The sequence below is a fragment of the Lagenorhynchus albirostris genome, chromosome 4 (genome assembly GCF_949774975.1).
Source record: "Lagenorhynchus albirostris chromosome 4, mLagAlb1.1, whole genome shotgun sequence".
Classification (NCBI taxonomy): domain Eukaryota; kingdom Metazoa; phylum Chordata; class Mammalia; order Artiodactyla; family Delphinidae; genus Lagenorhynchus; species Lagenorhynchus albirostris.
In genome coordinates this window covers 147798064-147820889 of record NC_083098.1, presented here as the reverse complement: position 1 = coordinate 147820889, position 22826 = coordinate 147798064, and the positions used below count along the sequence as shown (strand labels likewise).

General features: G+C 65.2%; 2 protein-coding genes across 6 annotated transcripts in view; both read right to left on the bottom strand.

The window, feature by feature from the left end:
* Window positions 1-13016: 13016 nt before the first annotated feature.
* Window positions 13017-22826, bottom strand: part of CTBP1 (C-terminal binding protein 1) — a 24912-nt gene continuing 15102 nt past the window's right edge. For 2 of the 5 annotated variants that reach the window (XM_060148937.1, XM_060148940.1), the window contains 7 exons: window positions 19907-20051; window positions 18385-18591; window positions 16255-16469; window positions 15421-15551; window positions 14693-14820; window positions 14083-14200; window positions 13017-13927 (listed from right to left, as the gene is read on the bottom strand). In XM_060148937.1, coding sequence (XP_060004920.1) covers window positions 13741-13927; window positions 14083-14200; window positions 14693-14820; window positions 15421-15551; window positions 16255-16469; window positions 18385-18591; window positions 19907-20051 — 1131 coding nt within the window. In that variant the 3' untranslated portion in view covers window positions 13017-13740. The remainder of the gene's footprint in view (window positions 13928-14082; window positions 14201-14692; window positions 14821-15420; window positions 15552-16254; window positions 16470-18384; window positions 18592-19906; window positions 20052-22826) is intronic. The other 3 variants (XM_060148938.1, XM_060148939.1, XM_060148941.1) reach the window with 3 other exon arrangements.
* Window positions 20058-22826, bottom strand: part of LOC132520096 (collagen alpha-1(I) chain-like) — a 3780-nt gene continuing 1011 nt past the window's right edge. The window contains exons 2-3 of the mRNA XM_060148942.1: window positions 21089-22826; window positions 20058-20535 (exon numbers count right to left, since the gene is read on the bottom strand). The exon at window positions 21089-22826 is cut by the window's right edge and continues 729 nt beyond it. Of these exons, the coding sequence (XP_060004925.1) occupies window positions 22161-22826 (666 nt within the window). The 3' untranslated portion in view covers window positions 20058-20535; window positions 21089-22160. The remainder of the gene's footprint in view (window positions 20536-21088) is intronic.

The following is a 22826-nucleotide window of genomic DNA, read 5'->3' as shown; positions in this document are numbered from 1 at the left end:
TTAGTGTCGATGACGTGTTTATAAATCTAAAGCCTCCCCCCATCCCCGAGTTTAAAAAATTAAAAATGAGCAAGAGGACGATACTAGAGAAATGCACAAAAGCCAGTAACTTCTCGAGCGACGAGCACCTGGAAGCCAAGGCAGCAGAGATTCCGTTCAAAGCAGTAGCCGTGGTCAAGCGGCCCCAAGAGTAGAGGCGACGGGAATGGCCAAAGGCATTCACAGCGCTCACCCCGATGGCTGCTCCGCTCGCGCAGGCCCAGGAACCGGCCCCTCCGCCGTGCCTCCGCACTGGCCTCCGGGGCTGCCTTCCGGGCTGCGGGAGGAAGCAGCCGCCGCCTCTTCCGAGGCCACATCTGGGAGGTCCACGTCAGCCCGTCTGCTTCGCGTGGTCACTGCTCGGCCAGGCCTCGCCGGGCTGCCAGGGGCCCGGGTGCAGCCTCGCCGTGTGCGTGGTGAGGGCACGATGCCGCGGAGGGGCACCCAGCGTGGCAAGCAGCAGTCTCCCCACGAGAGCAAAACGGCAGGAGCAGAGGCACACCCGCTGAGTGCAGAGCAAGCAAGACCTAAACAGATGGACGAGCTCCAGGCTCTCGGAGGCCTTGAAACCCACACGCAGCAGGTGCACACGCTCCCGGTGGGATCCCAGCTTCTCCCGCGATGGACACTTACAGTCGCCGTGGAGGGCACACGTGGAACACATGGAGGGATGGAGGCCGAGGGGCAGCGGCCCTGGGCCAGATCCAGCCGAGGGACCTTGGGCGGCCACTGCGCCTCCAGAGCCCGGGCTCCAGGCTGTCGAGGGGGCTGTGGCGGTGGCTGTTCCGCGTGAAGTGTGGGGACCCGCGAGAGCACATGGCGCCTGCCAAGCGCTGGGCGAAGGTCAGCTCGTCTTGGTGGCGGTATTTGCACGACTCAGAACATACCTACCACCACGGAAGCCCCGTCCGTGCGCTAGTGAGACGCAGAGTAAGTCGTCTGCTGCCCAGAATAGAGGCCGGAATCGGCTTCTGGAATATGTGAGTGAAACCAGATAGACAGGCGGTGCAGAAGACGGTGGTTTGATCAAGTCATAAAGAACCTCTCGGTGAAGTAGGCCGGAGCGGTCCTGCAGTGACAGGGCTGGGGCTCGGCTGGGGTGCTGAAGGGGCCCCGATGAGGGGCCGCCGGAGGAGGTGTGGCCTCAGGAAAACCAGCCCCGGCGCGGAGGGCGCGGCTCTGGGAGGGCGAGGCTCTGGGAGGGCGAGGCTCTGGGAGGGCGCGGCTCTGGGAGGGCGCGCTGTCTCAGCACCGTGGGACCCGTCCCCTCCCAAGACATCTCATTGGTCTGCGGAGAACGTGTAGCCATGAGCTAACTGCGGGGGGGTGGGCTTCCTGCTGGGCCCGGGGCTGACAGCTGCTCCCCACAGCCCCCCCAGCAGGAAGCCTGGGGCCCCACGGCTGCGGGCCGGGTGTGGACGCCCCTCCCGCCCCTGCCCTGCTCCAGGCAGCCCTGTGGGGAGGACAGGGCCCAGGTGTGGGGGGAGCAGGCCTGGGCCCCACAGTCCAGGCAGAGTATGGGATGACCTCGCAAAACCACAGGGGAGGACGGAGGCCCTAAAGGAAAAGAGGAGGCGCCCTGACGGGCAGAAGGGCAGAGGGCTCACACAGCCTCGGGGGAAGCCACCCTCCACGCCGTCCTCACGGAAGGGGGGCCACACTCGGGACGCAGCGCGGCTTCCTGCCGGCCCATCACGGGCCCCGCCGTTGCCCCCGAAGCCAGATGGAGGAAGCACGCTGGATTTTCTAAAAACGAGACCTTTCCTGAGACATAATTCACATGACATAAATTCACCCTTTTAAAGGGTGCAATTCAGTGGTTTTTAGTTTCTTCACAAGGTTGTGCAACCGTCACCTCTAATTCCAGAACATTCCGCCACTCCCCAGAGAAACCCTGTGCCCATTAGCAGTCACCCGTTCCCTCCAGCTGCCCCCGGAGTCCACCTCTGCCTCTTGGAATCTGTCTGTGCTGGGCGTCTGCACGCAAGGAACCTGCAGGTGTGGCCTTCAGGAGCCGCCCCTCCACGTCACATCACGTCTTCAAGGTTCATCCCTGTTCCTACGCGTGTGAGGACTGGCTTCCTTCTGGGGGCTGAACAGTCCTCCCTGTGTGGATGGAACACATCTTGTTTATCGCTTCATCCATCGACGCCGCTGGGCTGTTTCCCCGTTCCAGCTGCTGTGAACACCCGTGTGAACATCTGTGTACTAGGGTGCACATCTGCTTGTGTGGACAGGTGTTCAGACTCTCTCGGGTTTGTGCCGGGGAGTGGAACTGGTGGGCTGGGTGGCGACCGTCTAACCTTCTCAAGGGCCCACCTGGGCCCCCAGAGGCCGCTTCCAGGTGGGCGTGAAGCCCTGACTCGCAGATCTGCTTTCCTCGATGACCACAGACGCTGAGCGTCTCTTCACGTGCTTGTCGGCATTCGTGTCAATTAGCAGGAACCCGTGCGCATGTGTGTTTCGCCCGCTCTCCCTCTCAGTTGTTCATCGTTTGACTGTTGACTTGTAGGAGGTTGTTAGCACGTTGGTTTATAACTGCCTCACCCTGGGGTGACAAACATTGCCTCTGTCCAGAAATAGTCACAGGACCTCTTGAGCCCAGCTCGAAGGGGGCGCAGGGCACGTTTTAGGGGTGTCGACTGGGTTAGAGCCCAGGAAGGGGGTCGCCTGCCCCCCCCCCCGGGTGGAGAAGCTGCCGCGCCGCCCGAGTCCCTTGTGTATCAGGTCAACCTGCTCTCCGGGCCGGGAATGGGCGTTAACATCTGGCAGAGTCCCCACTGCCCAGTCCCTCCAGATTCTTCTCATCTCACTCTGCTTTCCAGCAACTGAGAAGTTCTTTGGTGACCTCAATGGCCCGAGTCCCGTTTCAGATGAGCTCAGGGTGAAATGTCATCTCGGGGATGCTGGGACTCCCCACCTCGGGCAGTGTGGGTGCGGGTGGAGGGTGGCTGGCCGCCTTCTGGGGCTTTTCCACGGAGACCGGGCGCGATGTTTTTTTTTTTTGCGGTACACGGGCCTCTCACTGTTGTGGTCTCTCCCGTTGCAGAGCACAGGCTCTGGACGCGCAGGCCCAGCGGCCATGGCTCACGGGCCCAGCCACTCTGCGGCATGTGGGATCCTCCTGGACCGGGGCACGAACCCATGTCCCCTGCAACGGCAGGTGGACTCTCAACCACTGGGCGCGAAGTTTGAGCTTAGACCATCGACAGCGTAAGCGCCGTGCGCTCCTTATCGTCTCTCCTAACTGGAAGCTGCCCTGCTTTCTGAGCGCTGGTTCTGTGCACAGCCGCCCTCCTGAACTCACCTGTGGCTTCTGTGGTTCCTGCTTGTTCCAGGGCCGGCACGAAGTTGCAGGGGGGCCTGTGTGCGTGCGCGCGCGCGTGGTCTGGGGGACACGCGGACGGGGCATGGTGGGCTCTGGGGGCCAGGCCCGGTGAGGCCTGGGCCCGAGCTGTCATCACTGGCGAGGGGCCGCCAGGCTGGGGCCTCGTTCTGAGGAGAACTGCGTCTGTCTGCGCGTCTGTGCGTCTGTGCCGTCTGTGCGTCTGTGCCGTCGTCCGTGCTGTCTGTGGCTGTTGCCGAGAGTGCCTGGCACTTGCGGGCACTGGGTGGGTGTCAGGATTTGGGTCACTAAGAGGAACTTGAGTCTCCCTTGGGGAAGCCAGGACACAGCCCAGCACCCACCACCCCAGGGCCCCCGCCGGCACCTGCCGGGTTCACCCTGCCCGGCCAGGCAGCCTGAGGTGTTCACCTGCAGGGATGGTGGCCTCAGAGAGGGTGGGGTGGCCGCAGTGGGGATCCTCACTCACCCAGATGCCTCCTCCATAAGAGCCCCAGGCTGCCCACCACCCAGGCCCCCTCGAGGTGCCCCCGCCCCCTGTCACCACGGGTCCAGCGGGGCAGCTCCCACCTCTGAAGCCAGGCAGCCTTTCACAGGCTGGGGAGGCTCGGGGCTCAGCGGCCAGCAGGAGTGGGGTCCCCAGGCCCCAGGAGGCAGGGTAGCAGGAAGCAGCCTGGTCCCTGGCCCCACCTTGAGCTTTCCCGGGGCACCAGGTGGACTTGAAGGTCCGCCCCGGCCAGGGAGGGTCTGGGAGCAGCGCAGCGTGGGGACGGCCTGGGGGGCGGCCAGGCCCCAGCGTGTGGTCTTGACGTCGGGTGATGGCGTCTCCCGCCAGAGTCCTCCTGCCCCAGTCCCTAGACCGGGGGCCACCAGGGCGACCCTGCTCTGCCCAGGGCCGGCACAAGGCCCTGAGTGGGAGGTGTCCCTCTCTGGCGTCCCCGTGTCCCACCACGCCAGCCGGCGGGCAGCTCCCGACCTCAGCCATCCCTCAGGGTGCCTGCCTGAGGGCCGGTCCAGCCCAGCCTCTGGAACTAAAAGGGCCCAGCACAGGGTGGACCGGCACTGCCCACCCGCTTCTCCCGTGGAGGGCCCAGCCGCGGACCGCGGCATGCCCACCGATGCCAGGCCCCAGCTCCCCTGGGCCGACCATGGGCCCACGTGGAGCTGCCGCAGCTCTGCCAGGGCAGAGGGGCCAGTAGCCAAGGTCACCTGGCTAGAGTGTGACCCTGGCCAGTGTGTCACACAGCCACCACCCACCCCTCCGACTGCTGGGCGTCCCCATCCGTCCATTCACACTTGCCACCCAGGGTGACCTCGGTGGGGACCGCATCCCAGGGGCAGAGACCAACGATGAGGGTCCGCAGGTGACGAGAGGCCTGAGGCCTGGGACCCCCAGCAGGCACCTTGGCCCTGCACCCGGGTGGGGACCAGTCTGCCCTGCGGAGGGCCACTGGCTCAGCCAGGATGCCAGGGCCGCTGGCCTCCTGGGGGAGGGGGCACCTGTTGCCGACAGGGGTCCTGGAGTAAGAGGGGTCTCCTTCGGAGACGGACCCCAGCAGCGTTCACGGCGGCTCAGGATAGAAAGAGCCCCCCAGCAGCCCCGCCTCTGGGCTCAGTGCTTGGCCTAACTCTGCGGAGAGCAGGGGAGGGTCCCTCGACGGGGAGCAGGCCTGGCCTGGGGGGCTCTCGGCCGTGGGGCAGAAGGGCTGGGGCAGCCCGTGAGGTGGGTGGGTGGAGCTCTGCCAGGAGCACAGGGGGTGCGCAAACTGACGCCCAGCCCTGCGTGTGGGGGTGAGAGCAGGTGGCTGGGCCACTGGTGGAGAGCGGTGGGGGGAGGGAGGGAGGGGCACTGTTGGCCAAGGTCAGCTGGGGGAGGGCCCGAGGGAGGCCCTGAAGGCCTGTAGGGTCATCACTGCTGGCCCAGGGCAGGTGGGCCCTGAGTGTCGGGCACAGCTGAGGGAGCAGCACAGACCTGCTAACCCCAGGCTCCCTGAACGGGGCCCCAGGGGACGGCTGCCGCAGCCCCACCCCCGGCTCCAGCCGGGGGCGCCCGGGGTCTGAGCTTGCCGGGCCCAGGGATTCCATTCCAAAGAAAACCAGTGTCCACAGCGCGGCCTGGGGCAGGGGCAAGGGCCAGCCCCGTCCTCCCCACGGCCACCCGCGCACCCCTCTTCTCCCGTGAGTCCAGGGGGCCCAGGGCGGCTGCTCCTCCGTGGTCGTCCCAGCCAAGCCAGATGGGCCCAAGGACTGGTTTTTTCCTCAGCAACTTCCAGGACCTTCCATCTGTCAAAACACTCACTGCTTTTATTGGAAAGCTGGTCCCCAGCCCTGAGCTCGGGCTGCCACCCCTGCCCTGCCCCCACCCGGGTACCAGGCCCCCAGGGGACGGTGCACTGGGCAGCCTGCCACAGCCCTGAGGCAGCAGTGACCACCCACTGCTCAGATGGGGACACCGAGACTCGCGGGAGGCGGGGGTGGACGTGGGCGGGTCTGGCTCCTGGAAATCCACGTGCCCCGAGAGCAGGACGGAGGTGGCCTCTCTCCCCAGCCTCGCGTCCCCAAGGGCCCAGCCTGGCCCTCACCAGAGGGACCTCCGCTGCCTGCCCTCTGCCCGCCCAGCCCCAGGCCTCCTGCCTGTGCCTGGGTGGGAGGGGAGAGGACTAAGTCCGGGCCCGCCCCCCCACCCAGCTGCAGCTCCACACCCAGGGGACAGGCCCAGCTCACACCGGATGGGACGCACCGGGGTCAGCTGTGGGCCAGGGGCAGGCGAGGGAGAGTGGCTGGGAAGAGCTACTTCCTGGAGCAGGGCCACGGGGCAGGGGCAGGCTGCTCTCGAACGATCAGGGGCTGTGGGTGCGGGTTTGGAGGAAATGCCCTGGGACAGCCAGGAGATACAAGGCAGGTGGGGACCTCCAGTGTCCTGTGAGACTGGACATTTGCCGAAAACCATGCATTTCCTCCTCAAGGACAGGAAGGAGGGGGTCTGCCCCGTCCCCACCTCCAGGTCCGAGGGCTCTGTGCTCTGGGCACCACACACCAGCTCTGACCCTGCTGTCGATTTGGGGCTGTTCTCCTCCGTGGGACATCTTAGTTTCTGGACCCAGTTAGGACCATCAGACACCAGCTGCCCTGGACCGAAGGCCTTTATCAGAGTGAGGAGGGAGTCTGTCCTCCCGAGTGGGGGCCTCCTGGGGGTGCACTTCTCTCCTGACCCCCGAGGGGCCCACCAGCCTCTTGATCTGGGCCCTGCCCTGGCCTCCACCCCTGGCAAAGTCCAGGGCACCGGGCAAGGAGAGTCTCACCTGAGCCTGGGCACCAGGTCTGGGTAGGGCAGGCTTCCAGGTGAAGAGGACATGGTGCCGGGGCAGCCAAGACACTCCCCCCCCGGGCTGACCTTCCCAAGGAAAGTCAGTAAACGTGTATGCAAACAAACAACAAGTGAGGAAAGTATTTACAACTCATGTTGTAGATAAGTCTAATTCCTTAATATATAAAGAGCTCTTACAATATAAGAAAAAGACCAGCCATAATTTCCCAAATAGAAAACGAACAAAGACACGTCCCGGGACAGTGTGCAACCTCACTAGTACCAGCACGTCCCGGGACAGTGTGCAACCTCACTAGTACCAGCACGTCCCGGGACAGTGTGCAACCTCACTAGTACCAGCACGTCCCGGGACAGTGTGCAACCTCACTAGTACCAGCAGACAGGCACACACAGAAGCGCCGTTTCTCACTGTGACATTGACGTGAATTGGGAAGTCTGATAACCAGTGTCTGGGTGGCTGTGGGGAAATAGCTCTCGTAGACGCAGTTGGGAGTGTAAATTGGCCAGTTGGGGAATATCTCCCCAGATTACACAGAGGCTATTCCACTCCTAGGAAGCACCCAGGACAATGACCGAGGACAACCCCAGGCTGAGCTGCTGTTTGTAAGAGCAAAAGAGGGGAAGGCACGTGGATGGGGAATAAACAGTGACTCATCCCCACGCTGGAGTCCCATACAGACATCACCAGACCCCTGGCCGTGTGAGAGGGGCGCAGGAAGCACGGGTGCCCCGGTGGGGGGGCGGCTGCCGGGCTGGGGGTCTTGTGCCCCTCCCTTCTGTCTCTCTGCGCCTCTCGGAGATGGTTCCAGGCCGTCTGGGATGCCCGCCAGAGACATCCCTTGATTCTATGACGAAGCCCCTCTGGCTTCTGTTGGAGTAGCCTGCGGGGGCCGGGAGCCTGGAGCAGAGGTGGACTCGTGCTTGGGCCCCGGTGCTTCAGGTCTGAGGCCAGAGGGTCAGGAACACAGATGGGGGCAGGGTGTCCCTGCCAGGGCCACTGGGCGAGGCGGACTGGGCTCCGTGCCATGACCAGGGCAGGCCTGGATGCCGTGCGCCAGAGGAGAGGCCGGCAGGGCAGCCCGGGGAGCAGGGATGGTCACGGGGGCCCGAGGTCCTCCTCCGGGTGCCGGGCGCCGGCCCGGAGGACCAGATGGTTCTCTTTACGAGGGGAGCGCTGGGGCCAGGGGCAGAGAGCCCGGAAAAGCCTGCAGCTGGCCCTCGTCTCCATGCTTCTCCCTGATGTTGTTTTTTGCTGGAAAATCAATTCTGCAAATCCAGCTGGGCCCTGGCCCGGAGCAGCTGGGGGCGGAGCAGCTGGTTCTCTGGCAGATGCGGACCCAGTGCCTCTTCCTGCCTCCTCTGGGCCCTTTCTGGGCCCAAAGCGGGGAGGCGGGGCAGGAGGGGGCCAGCCGGGCAGAGACTCAGAGGGCGCAGGGAGAGAGCCTGCCCCCCGCCCCGTGTCCTACTCAGGCCACCCCCAGGACAACTGTCCCAAGCTCCGGCCCAGGGCCCGGTGCATTCACAGACCCTGGCAATGGGCACCCACTCACTGTCCCCATGGCCCTGAGCCCCAGATCCAGGGCAGAGGCCGGAGGGCAGCCACCACTGGGTTCCTCGAAGGACCATGGCGGGGGCAGCCCTGATGGAGGGGAGGCCAGATGGCCGGGCCTGCAGATGGGCGGGCAGTCTGACCTCGGCCCCCACTCCTGCGCCAGGTTCTGCTTTGCTCTGCAGATCACAGGACCGCCAGCGGGGTGTGCCCTGACCCCCCTGTTGTCCCGGCCCCTCCTTGGATGGAGCCCATGACGGGGACACGCAGATCCAGCCGTTTTCTCCCTCGTGGGCTGCGCTTTTGCAGTCCAGATGTTTAAGGAGCCGTTCCACCCCGATTCCGGCCACAGGGAGATGCCGTCCACAGAAGGGTGTCCTTTCCCATTGACTCGTGTCCCCGTGGCATCTCAAGGTTCCACGCACAGATACACAAGTGCACACAAGCACACACACCCCGAGCCAGCTGTCTCCGGGTTCTCTTCCGTTTGGCCCCATCTCTGTCTCTGTTGCTATGTCTACTTTTTAACGTGCCTTCGAGTTTTATAAGCCCAAATTCACAGACCCGTTAGTCCATATACACTTGGAGATAAGAATCTGCTGACGATAAACAGCTGGCGTTTTGACCAGGCTGCAGTGAACCTCAGTGCTCCTGTGCAGAGAAGGTGTATTTCAGTGCTACCCCCCCGACGCCACCCACCGACAGAGACCGGTGGTCGCGTCCTGATGGGTCAGCGCCTCCCCAGAGGCCGGTGGCCTTTGCTAATTGCTCGTCAAGCTTCTTTCTTCTGGAGTCGGCGCAGTGTGTCGCACACTGGATCTTAAGATCGGGGAGGGTGTTGAAGGACGTTTGCTCACATGTCTTTCCGTGGGTTCATCAAAGCCATTTGTGAGCCGCCGGCAGAGCTCTTGGTGTGAAACGGCCCTGCCGTCTTCTGACGGGTCCTGGTGGAGCCAGGATTTCTGTGCCGATGCCTATTGGCACACGTCGGCAGGCTTGTCTCTTCCTTTCCCATAGCCCGACCCCTTCCGTCATGCTCCCGCCTCGTAGCTGTGGCTGTGACTCCCAGCCTCAGCCCTGCGACCTCCATTCCCAGAGGGAAACCCTGGCTGCCAGGGTGGGACCCGCTGAGGTCACAGGGTGTGCGGAGGGGCTGCCCTGGGCGCTGAGGGGCACCTGGGGCCCACGGGGGCCCGAGGTCAGAGGGAAGCTCCTTGCCTCCCCGCCGCCCTCCCTGCAGCCCCCAGCCCCTTCCAGCCTGTGCCCGAGACCCTGGAGTCACCCGGACCGCCCCCTTCGCTAGCCCACACCCCGAACCGGCAAGGCCGGCGGCTGTTTTCTCCAAGCACGTCTGGAAGCCACCCCCTTTCCCACGAGGTCAGCCACCTTCGGGCTCTCGGGTCCCTCAGCAGCCTGGGCGTCCAGGCAGGGCCGGACGGGCTCCTGGGGCTGCTGGTGATGAGGTGAGGGACCCCCGCTCCAGGTGCAGGCCTGTGGGAGGGGATCCCAGGACGCGGTGCAGGGCCTGAGGACATGGGGCCTGGCGGCTCTTGGGCTCCTGACTTAGGCCCTGGAGCCGATGGGGGCTGCTCCACGAGGCAGTGACGTGTCACAGGGGCCACCTGCGGGGTCGGCCTCGAGACCACAGGCACTGGCCACACCTGCCAGTGACCTCCAAGGAGTTGGGGACAGGAGCTCCGGGTGGGGTGCTGTCCCCTGAGGCCAGGCACCAGGTCAGGAGGGGGCAGGAGAGGTTTCTCCTTAAAGATGGGGGTGATCAGAGGCCCCAGGGTGAGCGCTGAGAAGCCTCCAGGCCCGGAACCAGCCACTGGACAGAGCAGGTGCAGGCCAGGCCCAGAGGGGCAGCGCCATCCTATCTGTCACCCTCGCAAGATGGTCTGCGGTGGGCACTGGCCCAGGGTCTCGCCCAGTGGGGTTGGGCTGGGGCCCAGAACTTTGCCCTCCCTGCCGCAGAGCAGCCGTGTCTGCAAGGCCTCCTCCCCGCCAGGTGCTGCCCCACCCGGCTGGGAAGGGTGCCCGGCGAGGGGTCCCGGAGCCCCTGGAGCAGCACGCTGGGCCTGACCCCCGCCTCCCCACCAGTCAGCGTGCGGGTGACAGGAGGGTGTCTCAGACACGTGAGGTTTTACGAAATCAGCTCCCCTGAGCCCACTGTCAGGAAGCTACTGAAGGATGTGCTTCAGCAAAATGAGTGTGAAAACCCAAGAAGAGGGAGTCGTGGGCTCGGGAAATAGGGCCGCCAACACGGGGAGTTCTGAGGGTGACCCGTGTCTCCAATCTGAGGAAAGGCCCAGATTCACTGATTCATTCCCACCCTCACACGCTGGGCACGGGGCAGAGAACAAAACGGACGAAGGGCCGGCCTCCGGAAGCTCACACTTCTGCAAAGGCAGTTAGACCAAAAAAGGGCTCAAATTAAAATATCAAGTTTCAGCTCTGACATGGAAAGAGCTCAGAAGCGTCAGCCCTGTCCTTACAACAAGGAAAACTCAACAGGGTTTCCTGGACCCATTCCAGAACCGAGGTCACAGGGCAAAGCGCCACCCTGAAATCTGGGGGGACAGCTGACAACAGCATCCCAGCTGAGAGCAGATTCCCGGAGCTGAGGCCATGGGAGCAGAAGCTGGTAGGAAGCGTCCCAGGGGGCAGGGTGGCTCCGAGAGAGGACGCCTCCAGGACAGAAGCCTCGCCGCCCCCAGTCACCGGACCCCCGACCAACACGTGCGCTGTGAGCAGCTGTCCCGCCGAGCTCCGTGCGCACACCCGACATCTGGCTCCGACCCGCTGGGCGAGGCCCACGCTGACCTGCCCAGGCCGGGGCTGACGGATGATGTGATGAAGTGATGAAGCCACTGTCAGATTCCTGGACGCGTCTCCCAGCCTCTGCACGTCGCAATTCTGTGGCCATACCAAGAGTAGAGATGCAGGGACTGGGTGATAACTGGGCCCAGGGAAGGGACGAAGGGCGTGTGTCCACACACAGCAGACGTACACCTAGTGCTCTCAGCAGCCCCTACAAGGCCCGGAGGGGACATGCCCGGGCAGAGGGCTGGTGTCTCTACGGGAGCTCGGGGCTGGGCCAACCATCGACACTGTCCTCTATGGGGGACACCTGGGGGCCCTGTCCCTATACGGCCACCCTTCAGCCTGGGGGACGCCTGGGGGCCCTGTCCCTATATGGCCACCCTTCAGCCTGGGGGACACCTGGGGGCCCTGTCCCTATACGGCCACCCTTCAGCCTGGGGGACACCTGGGGGCCCTGGTCCCCGTAGGCGGCCCCGTGCACCTCCTGGGCTGACGGTGTAGGAGTCGCCCCACCTGCACTCACTCCTGGAGATGAGGCTGGAGTGTCTTTTTCTCCTAGGAGATTTGAATCAGAGTTAATCTCATAAAATGACTGGAAGGTGCACCTCCTTTCTTTCTGTCCTGTGGAATCAGTTGGTAATTCGTGTATTTTCTACTTTAAATATTTTTTAGAACTAACCATTGATGCCACTTGCAATTTTCTTTCAGGAAGTTGTTTTTTTAGTTCGATTTCTTAAGTCATAGAGCAATTCAGATCTTTTACTCTTTGCCTGTTTTAGCGAAAGTGTGTTTTCCTTTTTTTTCTAAATTCTCATCAGAAAGTTGTCATCACATTCTCTGTCATTTATTGACATCGCCAACTGTTGTAACAGGCTCCTTTTCAGTCCTGTTCTGGTGGTAAATTCCTTTATCTGAATTTAGTTATTTTACTAATTTAGAGAACCAACCAGTGAACTTGACACTCTTCTATATATTTGCGTTCTATTCGATTAATTCCAATCTTATATTTATCACATACATCCATCTATAATTTAAAAGTTGATTTTTTCAGTGTTTTTCCTAGTTGCCAAGATACATATAAATACGTCCTCATTCCAGCCTTTATATTCTTTTCTCAAAGTCGTACCGCCTCTCACTTTTCTTCTAAGTCCCTGCTCGGCCCGCTCCCAGGTACGTTAGCTGCTGCCCAGCTTGTGCAAGTTGTTCTTTCACTGCTGTTCAGGACTCCCGAGGGGGCCGCTGAAGACGGAACAGCTGGGAACCTTCCACAGTCAAGTTAACAACTCGAGGGTAAACGGCTCCAGAAGCAGAGATGAACCCTAACCCGGCGTGGACGCGAGTGGCGGGGACGGTGGCCGCGGGGAGCGCGACACGGCTCCCGCCCCGGGCTCCGTGCCCACACCCAGGCGGGGACGTGGGCAAAACCGAGGCGCTTTCCCAGAAGTTTCCCGTAAGCGAGTGTTTGCCCTCGCAGGACCCAGGGAGGAGTCCAGGGGCGAGAGGCCGAGGGGCCGGAGCTGGCGGGCCCGGGACCTGCTGCGGCAGGTGGCAGGAGGGACGCGCCCCGTCCCCGCCCTCAGGCCCCCGTCTAAGTGCAGCCACGCATCCCAGCCACGCGGTGCGGCCGGACCCACGGGCGCGGCGGGGCTTCCGGAGGCGGCGGCGTGACGAGGCAAAGTGGTGTCGCTGAGCACGTCCCTGCGAGCCCGGAGCCAGCGGTCTCTGCCGCCCCCAGGGGCCCGGGTCCAAGGCTGCCCGAGGGCGGAGGGCGGGGGTGGCAGAGGCCAGCACTCAGGCCGCAGCGCCCCTCCTGTGGTGACAGCGGGGCTCACTGGGCCGTCCATCCAGCCCCAAGGCCACCAGCGCTAGGAGAGAAGAGGACTGACCCCGCCTGTGTCCCGGTGAGACACAGCCGATAAAACAGATGCTAGGCGTGCCGGCTCTTTCTGGGACTTTTATTTCTTTAAAATAATTCATACAAATGGTTACGGTCACAAACATGATTTTAACCAAAATATTGCTAGCCTACCACATCAGCAGGACGGCACCGCGCGGCCAGGCGCCGCAGCCCCGCCGCCCGGGACGGAGGCCCGCGCGCTCCTCTGCACCGCTAGCGACGCCGTCTTCGTTTGGAACAGGGGGGGTTCATGCCAAAGTTAGGAAAGACAGCCTTTGTTTTGTTTTTCTAAATTATTCTAAAAATAAGACAAGCAGGTAGAAAAAACAATGCACTGAGTGGCGTAAAAAGAAAACGGGGAGGATTCATTGTCCTGAGAAGTTTGCCAACTGCTTGGTTCGGGATGCGATCCACACACAAAAGGGAGAACGTCTGAAGCAGACCCGCGGAGCCCTGCCTCGGGCTTCTCCTGCCGACAGCTAAGCAAACAAATCCTTTGCGACGTTCTAAAGACTGTACACAGACGGGGACACTCATGATAGAATTAACTACTGACTCTTCCGCTGCTGAGCGGGGACGCAAAGGACACGGCAGCGGCCGGCCCTCGGGACGGGACAACTACAGCTGATGCGGGGAGAGGGCGTCACCTCTCACCCCTGGCGCCCGGACCGTCCCGGAGGCCGTGGCCGCCTGCGGCGCCGCCCCTGCACACACCTGTCCGAGGGCTTGGCCGGTGCCCAGGCTGCGGAGCTCTGCCCGGGCTACAACTGGTCGCTCGCATGGTCTCTATCTGCCTCGGGCTTGACGGTTTGGCCGGGAGAAGGCGCGTGGGGTGGGTGGGACACGGGGGGCAGGCCGTGGGACAGGGACATGGCGCTGGGGACGATGCCTTCGACTGCGGCGGGGATGCCGCTGGGGGCCACGCCCACGACGCCTGGGGGGTACCTGCTGGGAGAGGAAGGAGGCAGGTGAGGCCAGCGGGGCAGGACCCCAGGCTGCGCCTGAAGGCCGCCTGCTGGGGGACGCCGTCCCACTCCCTGTGTGGCCACCACCCAGACAGACGGTCTCACGTCCACTGGGCCCTGAAGGTCGCCCCCGCTCACCTGTAGGCGGCCCCGTTGAGCTCGGGGTGCACCACGGCCGGGTCCACACTGGCCCAGTGGGTGGCGGCTGCCAGGTGGTCTTTGTTCACGCAGTTCTTCAGACTGTCAGGGATCCGGCCTGGGGGACGTCGGGGAGAACGGGAGGGACGGCGCCTGCGTCAGGCGGCTGCCAAGGGGACCCCAGAGGCAGGGGCTCCACCGGGGACACGGGCAGTCTCCACAGACTCGCTCCCCTTAGGCACAGCCGGGTCCTGTCTGGGCAGTGTTGCCCTCAAAGCTCGGGGACCCCCAACCCCAAGCAGCCTATCTCAGCTCAGCAGTGCCCCCCACCCCGCCTGCTTGGCCCGGGGGTTCCGGTCAGAAGCTGACAGGGCCCGGCCCGGAAGGCTTACACGTGTAAGTGACTTTTTACAAGGTGGGGGAAACACCCCACAAGCTGGCGCCCCGAGCAGGACAGCCAGCGAGCGCCACACACGCGACGCGAGGGCCTGGGCTGCGCTCGGCCCCTCCGTGCTTGGGGTCTGCCACGCCCGGCGCTGGGCGGCCCGTCTCCCTAGCCACCCCCCCACCCCGCAGAAGGCGCCGCGGCCTCGGGCCCCCGCCGGCGCACCTGTGACGGCTCTCCGGATCTCCCGGGCCGCCTCCTCACGCATCTCGATGGAGGCCTGCTCGCTGTACCAGGCCGCGTGTGGGGTGCAGATCAGGTTGGGCGCGTCCTTCAGGGGACCCTGGCTAAAACTGCACGGCACACAGGAGGTCAGAGGCCCTGCGCCTGCCCGGAGCCACACCCTACCCTCCGCCAGACTCGGTGGCTCCCCCGAAAGACAGACCTGCCCACGGGCTCCTGACCGCAGTGGGGAGGGGCCTTCACGGGGGGTGGGGATGCTGCCCGCCCCTCCCGCAAGTGGCTGTGAGCTGCAGACCCCAGGCCCTCCGGACACTGCTCCGTCCTGGAAGGGTGAAGACCCGCCTGGAGCTGCCCAGCCGCCCCCGACGGGCGTTTCAGCCGGAAGGCGTCTGACGAGGCCACGTGGGGGCAGCCACCTCGTGCCCCCGGGCACTCAACAGGCTGCCTGGTCTGAGCCCTTCCCACCACGTGCAGGGGACTGGGCCGTCCTGGCCTACAGTGGTGGCCTCCCCCCGCTCTGAGACTCGGCCAGGGAGGAAGGTCTGCCCCACGTGGGATCTCAGTGCCCAAGGCCGGGGCCTGCAGGCTGTGGTGGGCGTCGGGGCCCCACTCCCTCGCGGCGCTGTGGCCGCCGGGTCGGATGCAGGCAAGCGCGGGCCGTAAGCGGGTGAGCGCCGGCTCGGGGACCCCAGGGCACCCCCGGCAGGCACCTGAATGGCTCTGACTCGTGCACGTCCAGGGCCGCACCGCGGATCCGCCCCTCCTTCAGGGCCTGGGCCAGCGCCTTCTCGTCCACGAGGCCGCCCCGGGCCGTGTTCACCAGGAAGGCCCCTTGTCTCATCTGGAAGACACGACAGTGCGGCCTGAAGACACTCCCCCGCCGGGTCAGGAAGTGGCTTCCCTGCTCCCCGGTGAGGGATTCCTTGTGACCCCTATCTCACCCCAACTAAGCCCACCCCGTCGTGAGGCTCCGGTGGCCGTCCACCAGCTCGGGGCAGCTCGTGCCTGTCCGGGCCCCACTGAGTCCTCGGGGACCGCACAGCCCCCGGCCACGCCCTGTCCCCCAGAGACCCAGACCCACTGGGTGAGAACCAACGAAGGTGCCTGGCCTCACCCTCTCCAGGGCTTCAGGAGCCTGGGGCGGACAGCAGGTGAGGCCCCAGGCGGGCACACTGAATGTACACGCACGCCCACCCACACGTACACGTGCACACGCGGACGCGCGTGGAACCACACGTGCACGTGTGCGCGCACACCTACGTGCACACATCAATGTAAGTGGCCACCCCACACTTAAATACACGTACGCACACGTGTGTACAAGCCCACGTGCACACACACACACGTGGGGTGGGTACCATCGTCGAAGCTGACCCGCCCCCACGTGCATACACTGTGCACGCCTGCAACACAGGTCTCTGCGCACGCGGGCACTTGAAAAGCCCTGTGCCGCGGTTCGGGGAAGAGAAGGCCCCGTGGCAGGCCCGCGCGGTGGCCGGTGGCCGGCAGGCGTGGCGGGCAGGCGGGGGCCCCGGGCCGCACACCTGTTTGACGGTGAAGTCGTTGATGAGGTGGTGGTTGTGCTCGTTGAGGCCGCAGTGCAGGGTCACGCAGTCGCTGTGGAAGAGCAGGTCCTGCAGCGTGCTGACCCGCTGCAGCCCCAGCGCCCGCTCCGTGCCGTCCGCCAGGTAGGGGTCGTAGAACAGCACGTTGAAGCCAAAGGCCTTGGCCCGCAGCGCCACCGCCTGCCCCACGCGACCTGGGGGGCGACAGGGTGTCACCGCGGCACCTCTCTGGCCGCCCCGCCTCGGTTCCCCGTCTGCCCGGGGTGAGCCTGAGGCGTCTGCCCCCAGAGGCCCAGCGGCAGGACGTGCGCGGGACGAGGCTTTGCAGAGAAGGGGCGGGGCTCCGGGGGGCTGGGGAGCGCCGACGGGGGCCGGGGAGCGCCGACGGGGGCCCCGCGGATGCACGGGGCGGCGAGGCAGGGGCTGCAGTGTCAGGATAGGCCCCAGTGCCCCGGGGGCTGAAGCCCTCTGTCCTCGGCTCCCGAGAAGACAAAGCAGGGGAGCAGCGCAGGCCAGGAGCTGGTGGGGGGGGCAGGCACGCCAGGGCCCTGCGCTTGGGGCCACGGGACACCATGGAGGCTGGTAAGGCGCCAGCGCAGAGGGCCCGGGGAGGACGGGCACCCAGCGGTCCTGCCGACCCGCCGCGGTGCCGGCGCCTCGGAGCAGCCACTCACACTGCCCGGCGGGCGACGCTGGCATGGAAGCCCCCGCTCGGCTGGCCTCGCCTGAAGCCACTTCCCCTACGACGTCAGTCCCCAGTTCCAGGAACCAAGAGAAACCCGAGGAGGATTTTCACTTTTATGAGAAAAGGCAAAAGCGAAATTGTGCTCAGTGTGTCTGGCAGGTGCCGTTACAGAGCCCCTCCTGTCCCCGGGAACCGCGCTCCGTGTCTCAGTGTGGAGCTGCTGTGGCCTTGGCCTCCACGAGCGACACGGGTCCAAAGGCTGCTGCTTCTTCCCTTTACACCACTCGGGCCACAGGTTTCAGGGGACCACTCTGCTTGGGGCGGTGGGGAACCAGAACAGAGACTCTCGGAGTCCCGAGGGGCGTGGGGAGGGCCAGAGCAGGTGCCCAGGGGCCGTGGTCCCCAGGGCCGCCGGGCGCTGGTTGAGATGCAGCCTCTGGGGCGTCCCCACCGCACTGAGTGTCTTGACAGACACTGCCTGGAGGTGGCCGCCCCAAGCCCACTGGCCAGGCACAGCAGCTCCCCATCCTGGCTCCTTCCTCCCAGCCTGCATCACATCACGTTGGCCGGGCCATCCCTGCCCTCAGACAGGCCGAGGGCGCTGGGGGCCTAGGTGCCGGGTGCAGGGCACTCACAGGGCTACGGGGCTCTGGCCAGCCCTGGCATCTGTGTGTGCACATCCAGCAGGACAGCAAGTCGTGTCGGGGAGGGACACCCCTGTGCCCCACGGACGCCCGTGACCCTGACCCCCTGCACTAATGCAGGCGCGTCTCTGCCCTGCAGTTCCCCCACAGCTGCACGAGGCGGCGCCTTTGCCGTGGAGAACCTGTGAAACAGCTGATGGGGCCGCAAGGAGCTACGGTCCCGCCCATGCTGGGTGGCCCAGGTGGACGGGCAGGCCCCTCCCGCCACACTGCCCTCCCCTGCTTCCCCAACCCCTAAGGCCCGCACCACCCCGGCACCTCTGCCCCCACCCCCCACCCACGTCTCCGTTCCCTGGTTTGCTGTCTGAGCGCAAGGGGCCCAGGGCTGGCCCAGGACACCGGCCTGCAGGGCACGCGACTGAGCGGGTGAGTGGAGGGAGCAGCCTCCGTCCACCCAGAGCAGGGCTCAGGGCAGCCTGCCCGGCCACCACCCGAAGGCCTTGTGTGTTCAGTCGCGGGGCAGGGGAACGGCAGAGCGAGCGTGCGTGAGTGTGCGTGACCACACGAGCACGTGTGACCCCAAGAGCACCTAGTTAACATCTGTTGTGTGCGTGGGCCCCACTAGGTGTTCCCGGGGCGGAGAAGGACCAGCACAGTCTCTGGGGCAGAGACCCCTCAACCCCACGCTGTCCCCTGGCTGGGGACCACGTGCTAGCAGCACAGCACAGCCCCAGCCTCCGGGTCCACAGAGCCTGCGCACGGGGGCGAAAGCCATCGCACCTAGCCCGATGATGCCCAAGGTCTCCCCGCGGATCCTGGCGGCTCCGGAAGCCACCTCTCGGATCTGCTCGACGCTCTGGACCCGCGTGCCTTCCCGGAGCGCCTGGTGCAGCCACGTGGTCCTGCGGTACAGGTTCAGGATGTGGCACAGGGTGGAGTCGGCGGTCTCCTCCACGGACGCGGCCGGCACGTTGCAGACGGCGATGCCTGCGGACACGAGACACATGGGGCAGTCACTAGAACGGTCCTGGGCCTCACGTCCCTGCCCCAGGATGCTAGGAGACAGATGCAGGTTACCTGCCCCGTGCCGCGTGGGAAAGCCACCCATGGGTCCAATGGGCAGACAGGGTGGGGGACAGGAAGAGAGAGAGGCCACCTGGGCGGATGCCCACACCTGCTTCTGCTCCTCCTGGACCACTTGCCACTGAACCTTCTGGAAAGGGGTTTTGGCCAGGCCACCCCTCCCCGGGCCCTGCCCTCCCCACCCCCCCACCCCCCCCACCCCCCCACCCCCCCCAACGCCCCCTCCCAACTCAGCTTGCGACAAAACGTTAAGACAGGGTCAAGAGATCATGCAAGGGAGACCGAGCGACAACAGAGCTGGAGGCCCCGTCACACTCGGGAACAAGGCTGCCGCCTGACAGAGGACCAGGCCCTGCGGAGGTCTGGCAGGGATGACCGCACAGCACGCCCCAGACTGTCCCTGGACGAAGGACGGAGCCCCAGCCCGTGAAATCGCGAGGCAACGAGGACCCGCTCCGCGAACGGGGACGAGGCCCGGAGGGCGGCCCAGCTCGAAAAGTGCCCAGACCGCAGCCTGACACCGCGGTGCCTTCCTGGGGACAGGTGATAGCGGGTAGCGGGGTGAGGGAGCTGGACTGGCAGAGCAGAATGAACCCTGGGACGCGTGGCAGCCGACAGCGGGAGCCGTTTTCACGCTGCAAGTCTGAGGCCACCGTCGGTGACCGCGGGCCGTGGCAGGGCGCGTCCTGACCTGCCCTTACGCCATGACCAACACAGAGGATATGGAGAGACTAGACCAGAACGTCACAAAAGGCTGAACACTGCACCCGGAGAAGCATGCTGCAATCTGTTTCCGTGAGTGTGTCACACACCTGTGTATACACGCTCCCACGCGTCCTAAATCACAACACAAACCTCCTTTCCCAGCAAGTCTCGTGCACAGGGCCACGCAAACCCCGACACAGATGTGCTGGCCGCCCCCCCACCCCGGGCTGATGTCCCTTCCCCGCGGTCCCCAGGAGGCGGTGCAGGAGGGCGGCGGACACGCCGCCCACAACACCCGGGGGCTTTCTGAGAGATGTTGCTGCCACCCTGCACCTGCCTGAGGGGAGCTGGCGTGGGGCCCACATGCTGCCGGCCTCCAGGCCACCTCCAACCAGGCAGTCGGCTGCAACGGGACTCTCCTCTTCCCAGTAAAACCAACAGACAAAACGTGATGAGGTCACACCAAGGGAGCAGTGCGCAAAGTTGCAAAGAGAAGAATCCAAGCCCGTCCTACCTAAGTCCCCAGCTGACTTGATGTCGATGTTGTCAAAGCCGCTGCCGATTCGGACGATTATCCGCAGCGCCTTGAACTTCTCCAGGTCCTCCCTGGTCAGCGTGATGGTGTGATACATCAGCGCCCCAACGGCCTCGTTCAGCACCTGCAGTGAAGGGGGCACGTGAGCCGGTGCCGCTGCGGGAGAAGCCACGCGGGCACTCCCCCCAAGTGCGGCCCCCGCTAGGCAAGTCCCAGGGCTCCAGCAGGCTCCCACCCGAGCGGCCTTCCCTCCGGTGCGCGTGGCAGGCCCTCTCAGGGGAAGGTGCCCGATCCCCATGTGAGCAGCCTGCAGTGACCCGAATGTGACGGATCAGCAAACGCGCGAAGCACACCGAAGGTCCCTGCCCCGGTCGACACAGGGGACGGAGCTCTGCCTGCCTGACGCAGGGGGGTGGGCGGGGGCTGCCTTCTCCTTGGGCACCAGGCGCTACGACAGACGACAAACACCGGCCGCTGGGAGGACCCGGCGCACCCGAGACCTCCAGACCCCGCCGATAGGATGAGAAGCCAGCGGCCACTTTGACACACCGTTCCTAGAACAGGAGCGGGCGCAAGGCCGCAATGCGCTCGGAGCGTCGGATAAGCCCCTGGGGACAGTGAACGCGCCGCAGTGAGCAGGGCACCCCTTTCAAATGGGGAGAGGGCTGATGTGCCGACCCCGCCGTCACCGTGCACAGGGCCCGGCCTCCAGGTCGGCCCTGCACGGCCCAGGGTTGGAGGGTTACCCCCCACAAAGGAGCAGGCAGCAGCCGCAGCCCCTGCGCACTATCCACCGCGCCGCGGACCTGGGGGGCGGCCTCCCCCCAGCCCCCGCCCACCACTGGGAGGGGCGTCAAGGTCGGGTACGCGCTCCGGGCGCGCCTGCGCCTAAGGTGGGCCTAGCCAGCTGTAGCCCGCAGGAGGGGCCCGCCAGCTCTGTCTCTGCACCCGTCGGAGCGTGGCCGGGGCCGTCGCCCCGAAGTGCGCGGCTCCAGGACACCTGGGGGCGGCCCGCGTGTCTCGGTGAGTCTGTTCCAGGTGAGGCCCACGCGGGCAGGTTGGTGCCAAGCGCACAGACCTCCCCGTGGGCGACGTCCGCCCACCATCGCGCCCCGTGCAGAGCCCCGCCCACGACCCCCCTCGAGGAGACCCCCCACCCACCTGCCAGCTTAAGTCCATGAGCTCTGCCAGGGCCGGGCCCACCAACGTGTGACGCACCTCGCTCCTGGGGGGTGGGGGCGGGGAGCGCGGGTCGAGGAGGGCGGGGCCACAGCCCAGGACCGTGAGCCCGGTCGCAGCGCGATGCAGTCTGGCCAAGGCCAGGGACGCATGGTCTGCCATTTCTGGGCCCAAAGGCAGGGTCTGCGGAGCGGGCCCACCCCGTTCCAACGCATCATGTAATCCAAATCCTGCCGTACTTGGGAACGAGGTTTACTCCTCCCTAACGGGACGTTATAATCGATAACGTCTCAAATTCAGTGAAACAGAGTCCGCTGGGAACCCGTGGTGATGTGTCTGCGGGCCCCCCTCTGGACCGAGCTTCCAGTGCTCACCCTGGGTCCCCCGGGGCGACAGAGGCTGCTGGACCACAAGGGGCCACATGTGAGCTGAGGCAGCCGCTGGCCCGTGGCTGACGCGGTAAGCGGGGTGGAGCGGGCTCTGAGCGTGGGACGCAGGGCAGGGAACTGCAGCCCCGGGGAGACTGCTAACGGCCCCCGGCTCGCCCCTTCTACGATGACTGAGCCCTGGTCCCAGCCGGACACGTGGCCATCCGGAACTCAGTTTCCTGAGGCTGGCCTGGCCTCCGTTCCCCTCCTGCTGCCTGCGGTGGCCTGGAGGACACGGCCACAGGGGACCTCACAGAAAGGACCAAGGTAAGGGCAGCTGGGAAGCAGGGCAGGGGGTCCTGGGCCCCTGACCCTAAAAGGAGGCGACGGGGCGCTGCCAGCCCCGCTCTGGCCCCAGCTCGGAAGATCTAGGAAGCTCAGCTCCGGGAGCAGGGGGCTGCCAGCGGGCGTGTGAATGGACCGGCTGGATCATGCCCGAGTCCTGACAGCTTCCCTGGCCTCCTGGGAGGGCCACAGACGCAGGCGCAGACTTCCGGTGCCGTGACTCGACGGGACCCGGTGTGGACGGGGTGAGGCCCGACGTGTGACAACAGAGCAGCAGCAGAGGACATTAAGCAGGGGCACGCAGGGAGAGTGGGCAGGAAGATACAGGGCAGTGGACATGGCTAAGGCCACGAGCAGGTGCAGGGGAGAGGGAAGGGCTCGGCTGGCGGTTCCCCCCGAAGGCCCCTCTGGCCGCCCTGTGCTGTGTGGACAAGAGCTGGTGAGGAGGGCCCCCTTGGGGCAGGTGGGCAGGAGCTGGGGGGCAGGCTGCATGCAGAGATCTGTCGGTGCCCGCGTTGTCCGGCACGGCTGGATGCTAGAACCAGAGAGACGGACACGTCCCTGCCGGCACTGGGAGGGGCTGCCCCGGACGCAGGGGCAGATGCATCAGCTGGACGCCCGCAGGGCCCTTGGCTACAACGGGCGTGCAGATGGGCTGTGGGCAGGCGGGGCGGGGCAGGTGGGCCTCGCGGCTCAGGCGCGTGCGCAGGGCCAGCTTTTCCTGAGCATTGCACCCAGCTGTGGTCCTTAAGTGTCCTGGGCTGCACTTTTTTTGGTTTTTTTTTTGCAGTACGCGGGCCTCTCACCGCTGCGGCCTCTCCCGCTGCGGAGCACAGGCTCTGGACGCGCAGGCTCAGCGGCCATGGCTCACGGGCCCAGCCGCTCCACGGCATGTGGGATCTTCCCGGACCGGGGCACGAGCCCGTATCCCCCGCATCGACAGGCGGACTCCCAGCCACTGTGCCACCAGGGAAGCCCCCGGGCTGCACTTTTAAGCAGGGACGGTC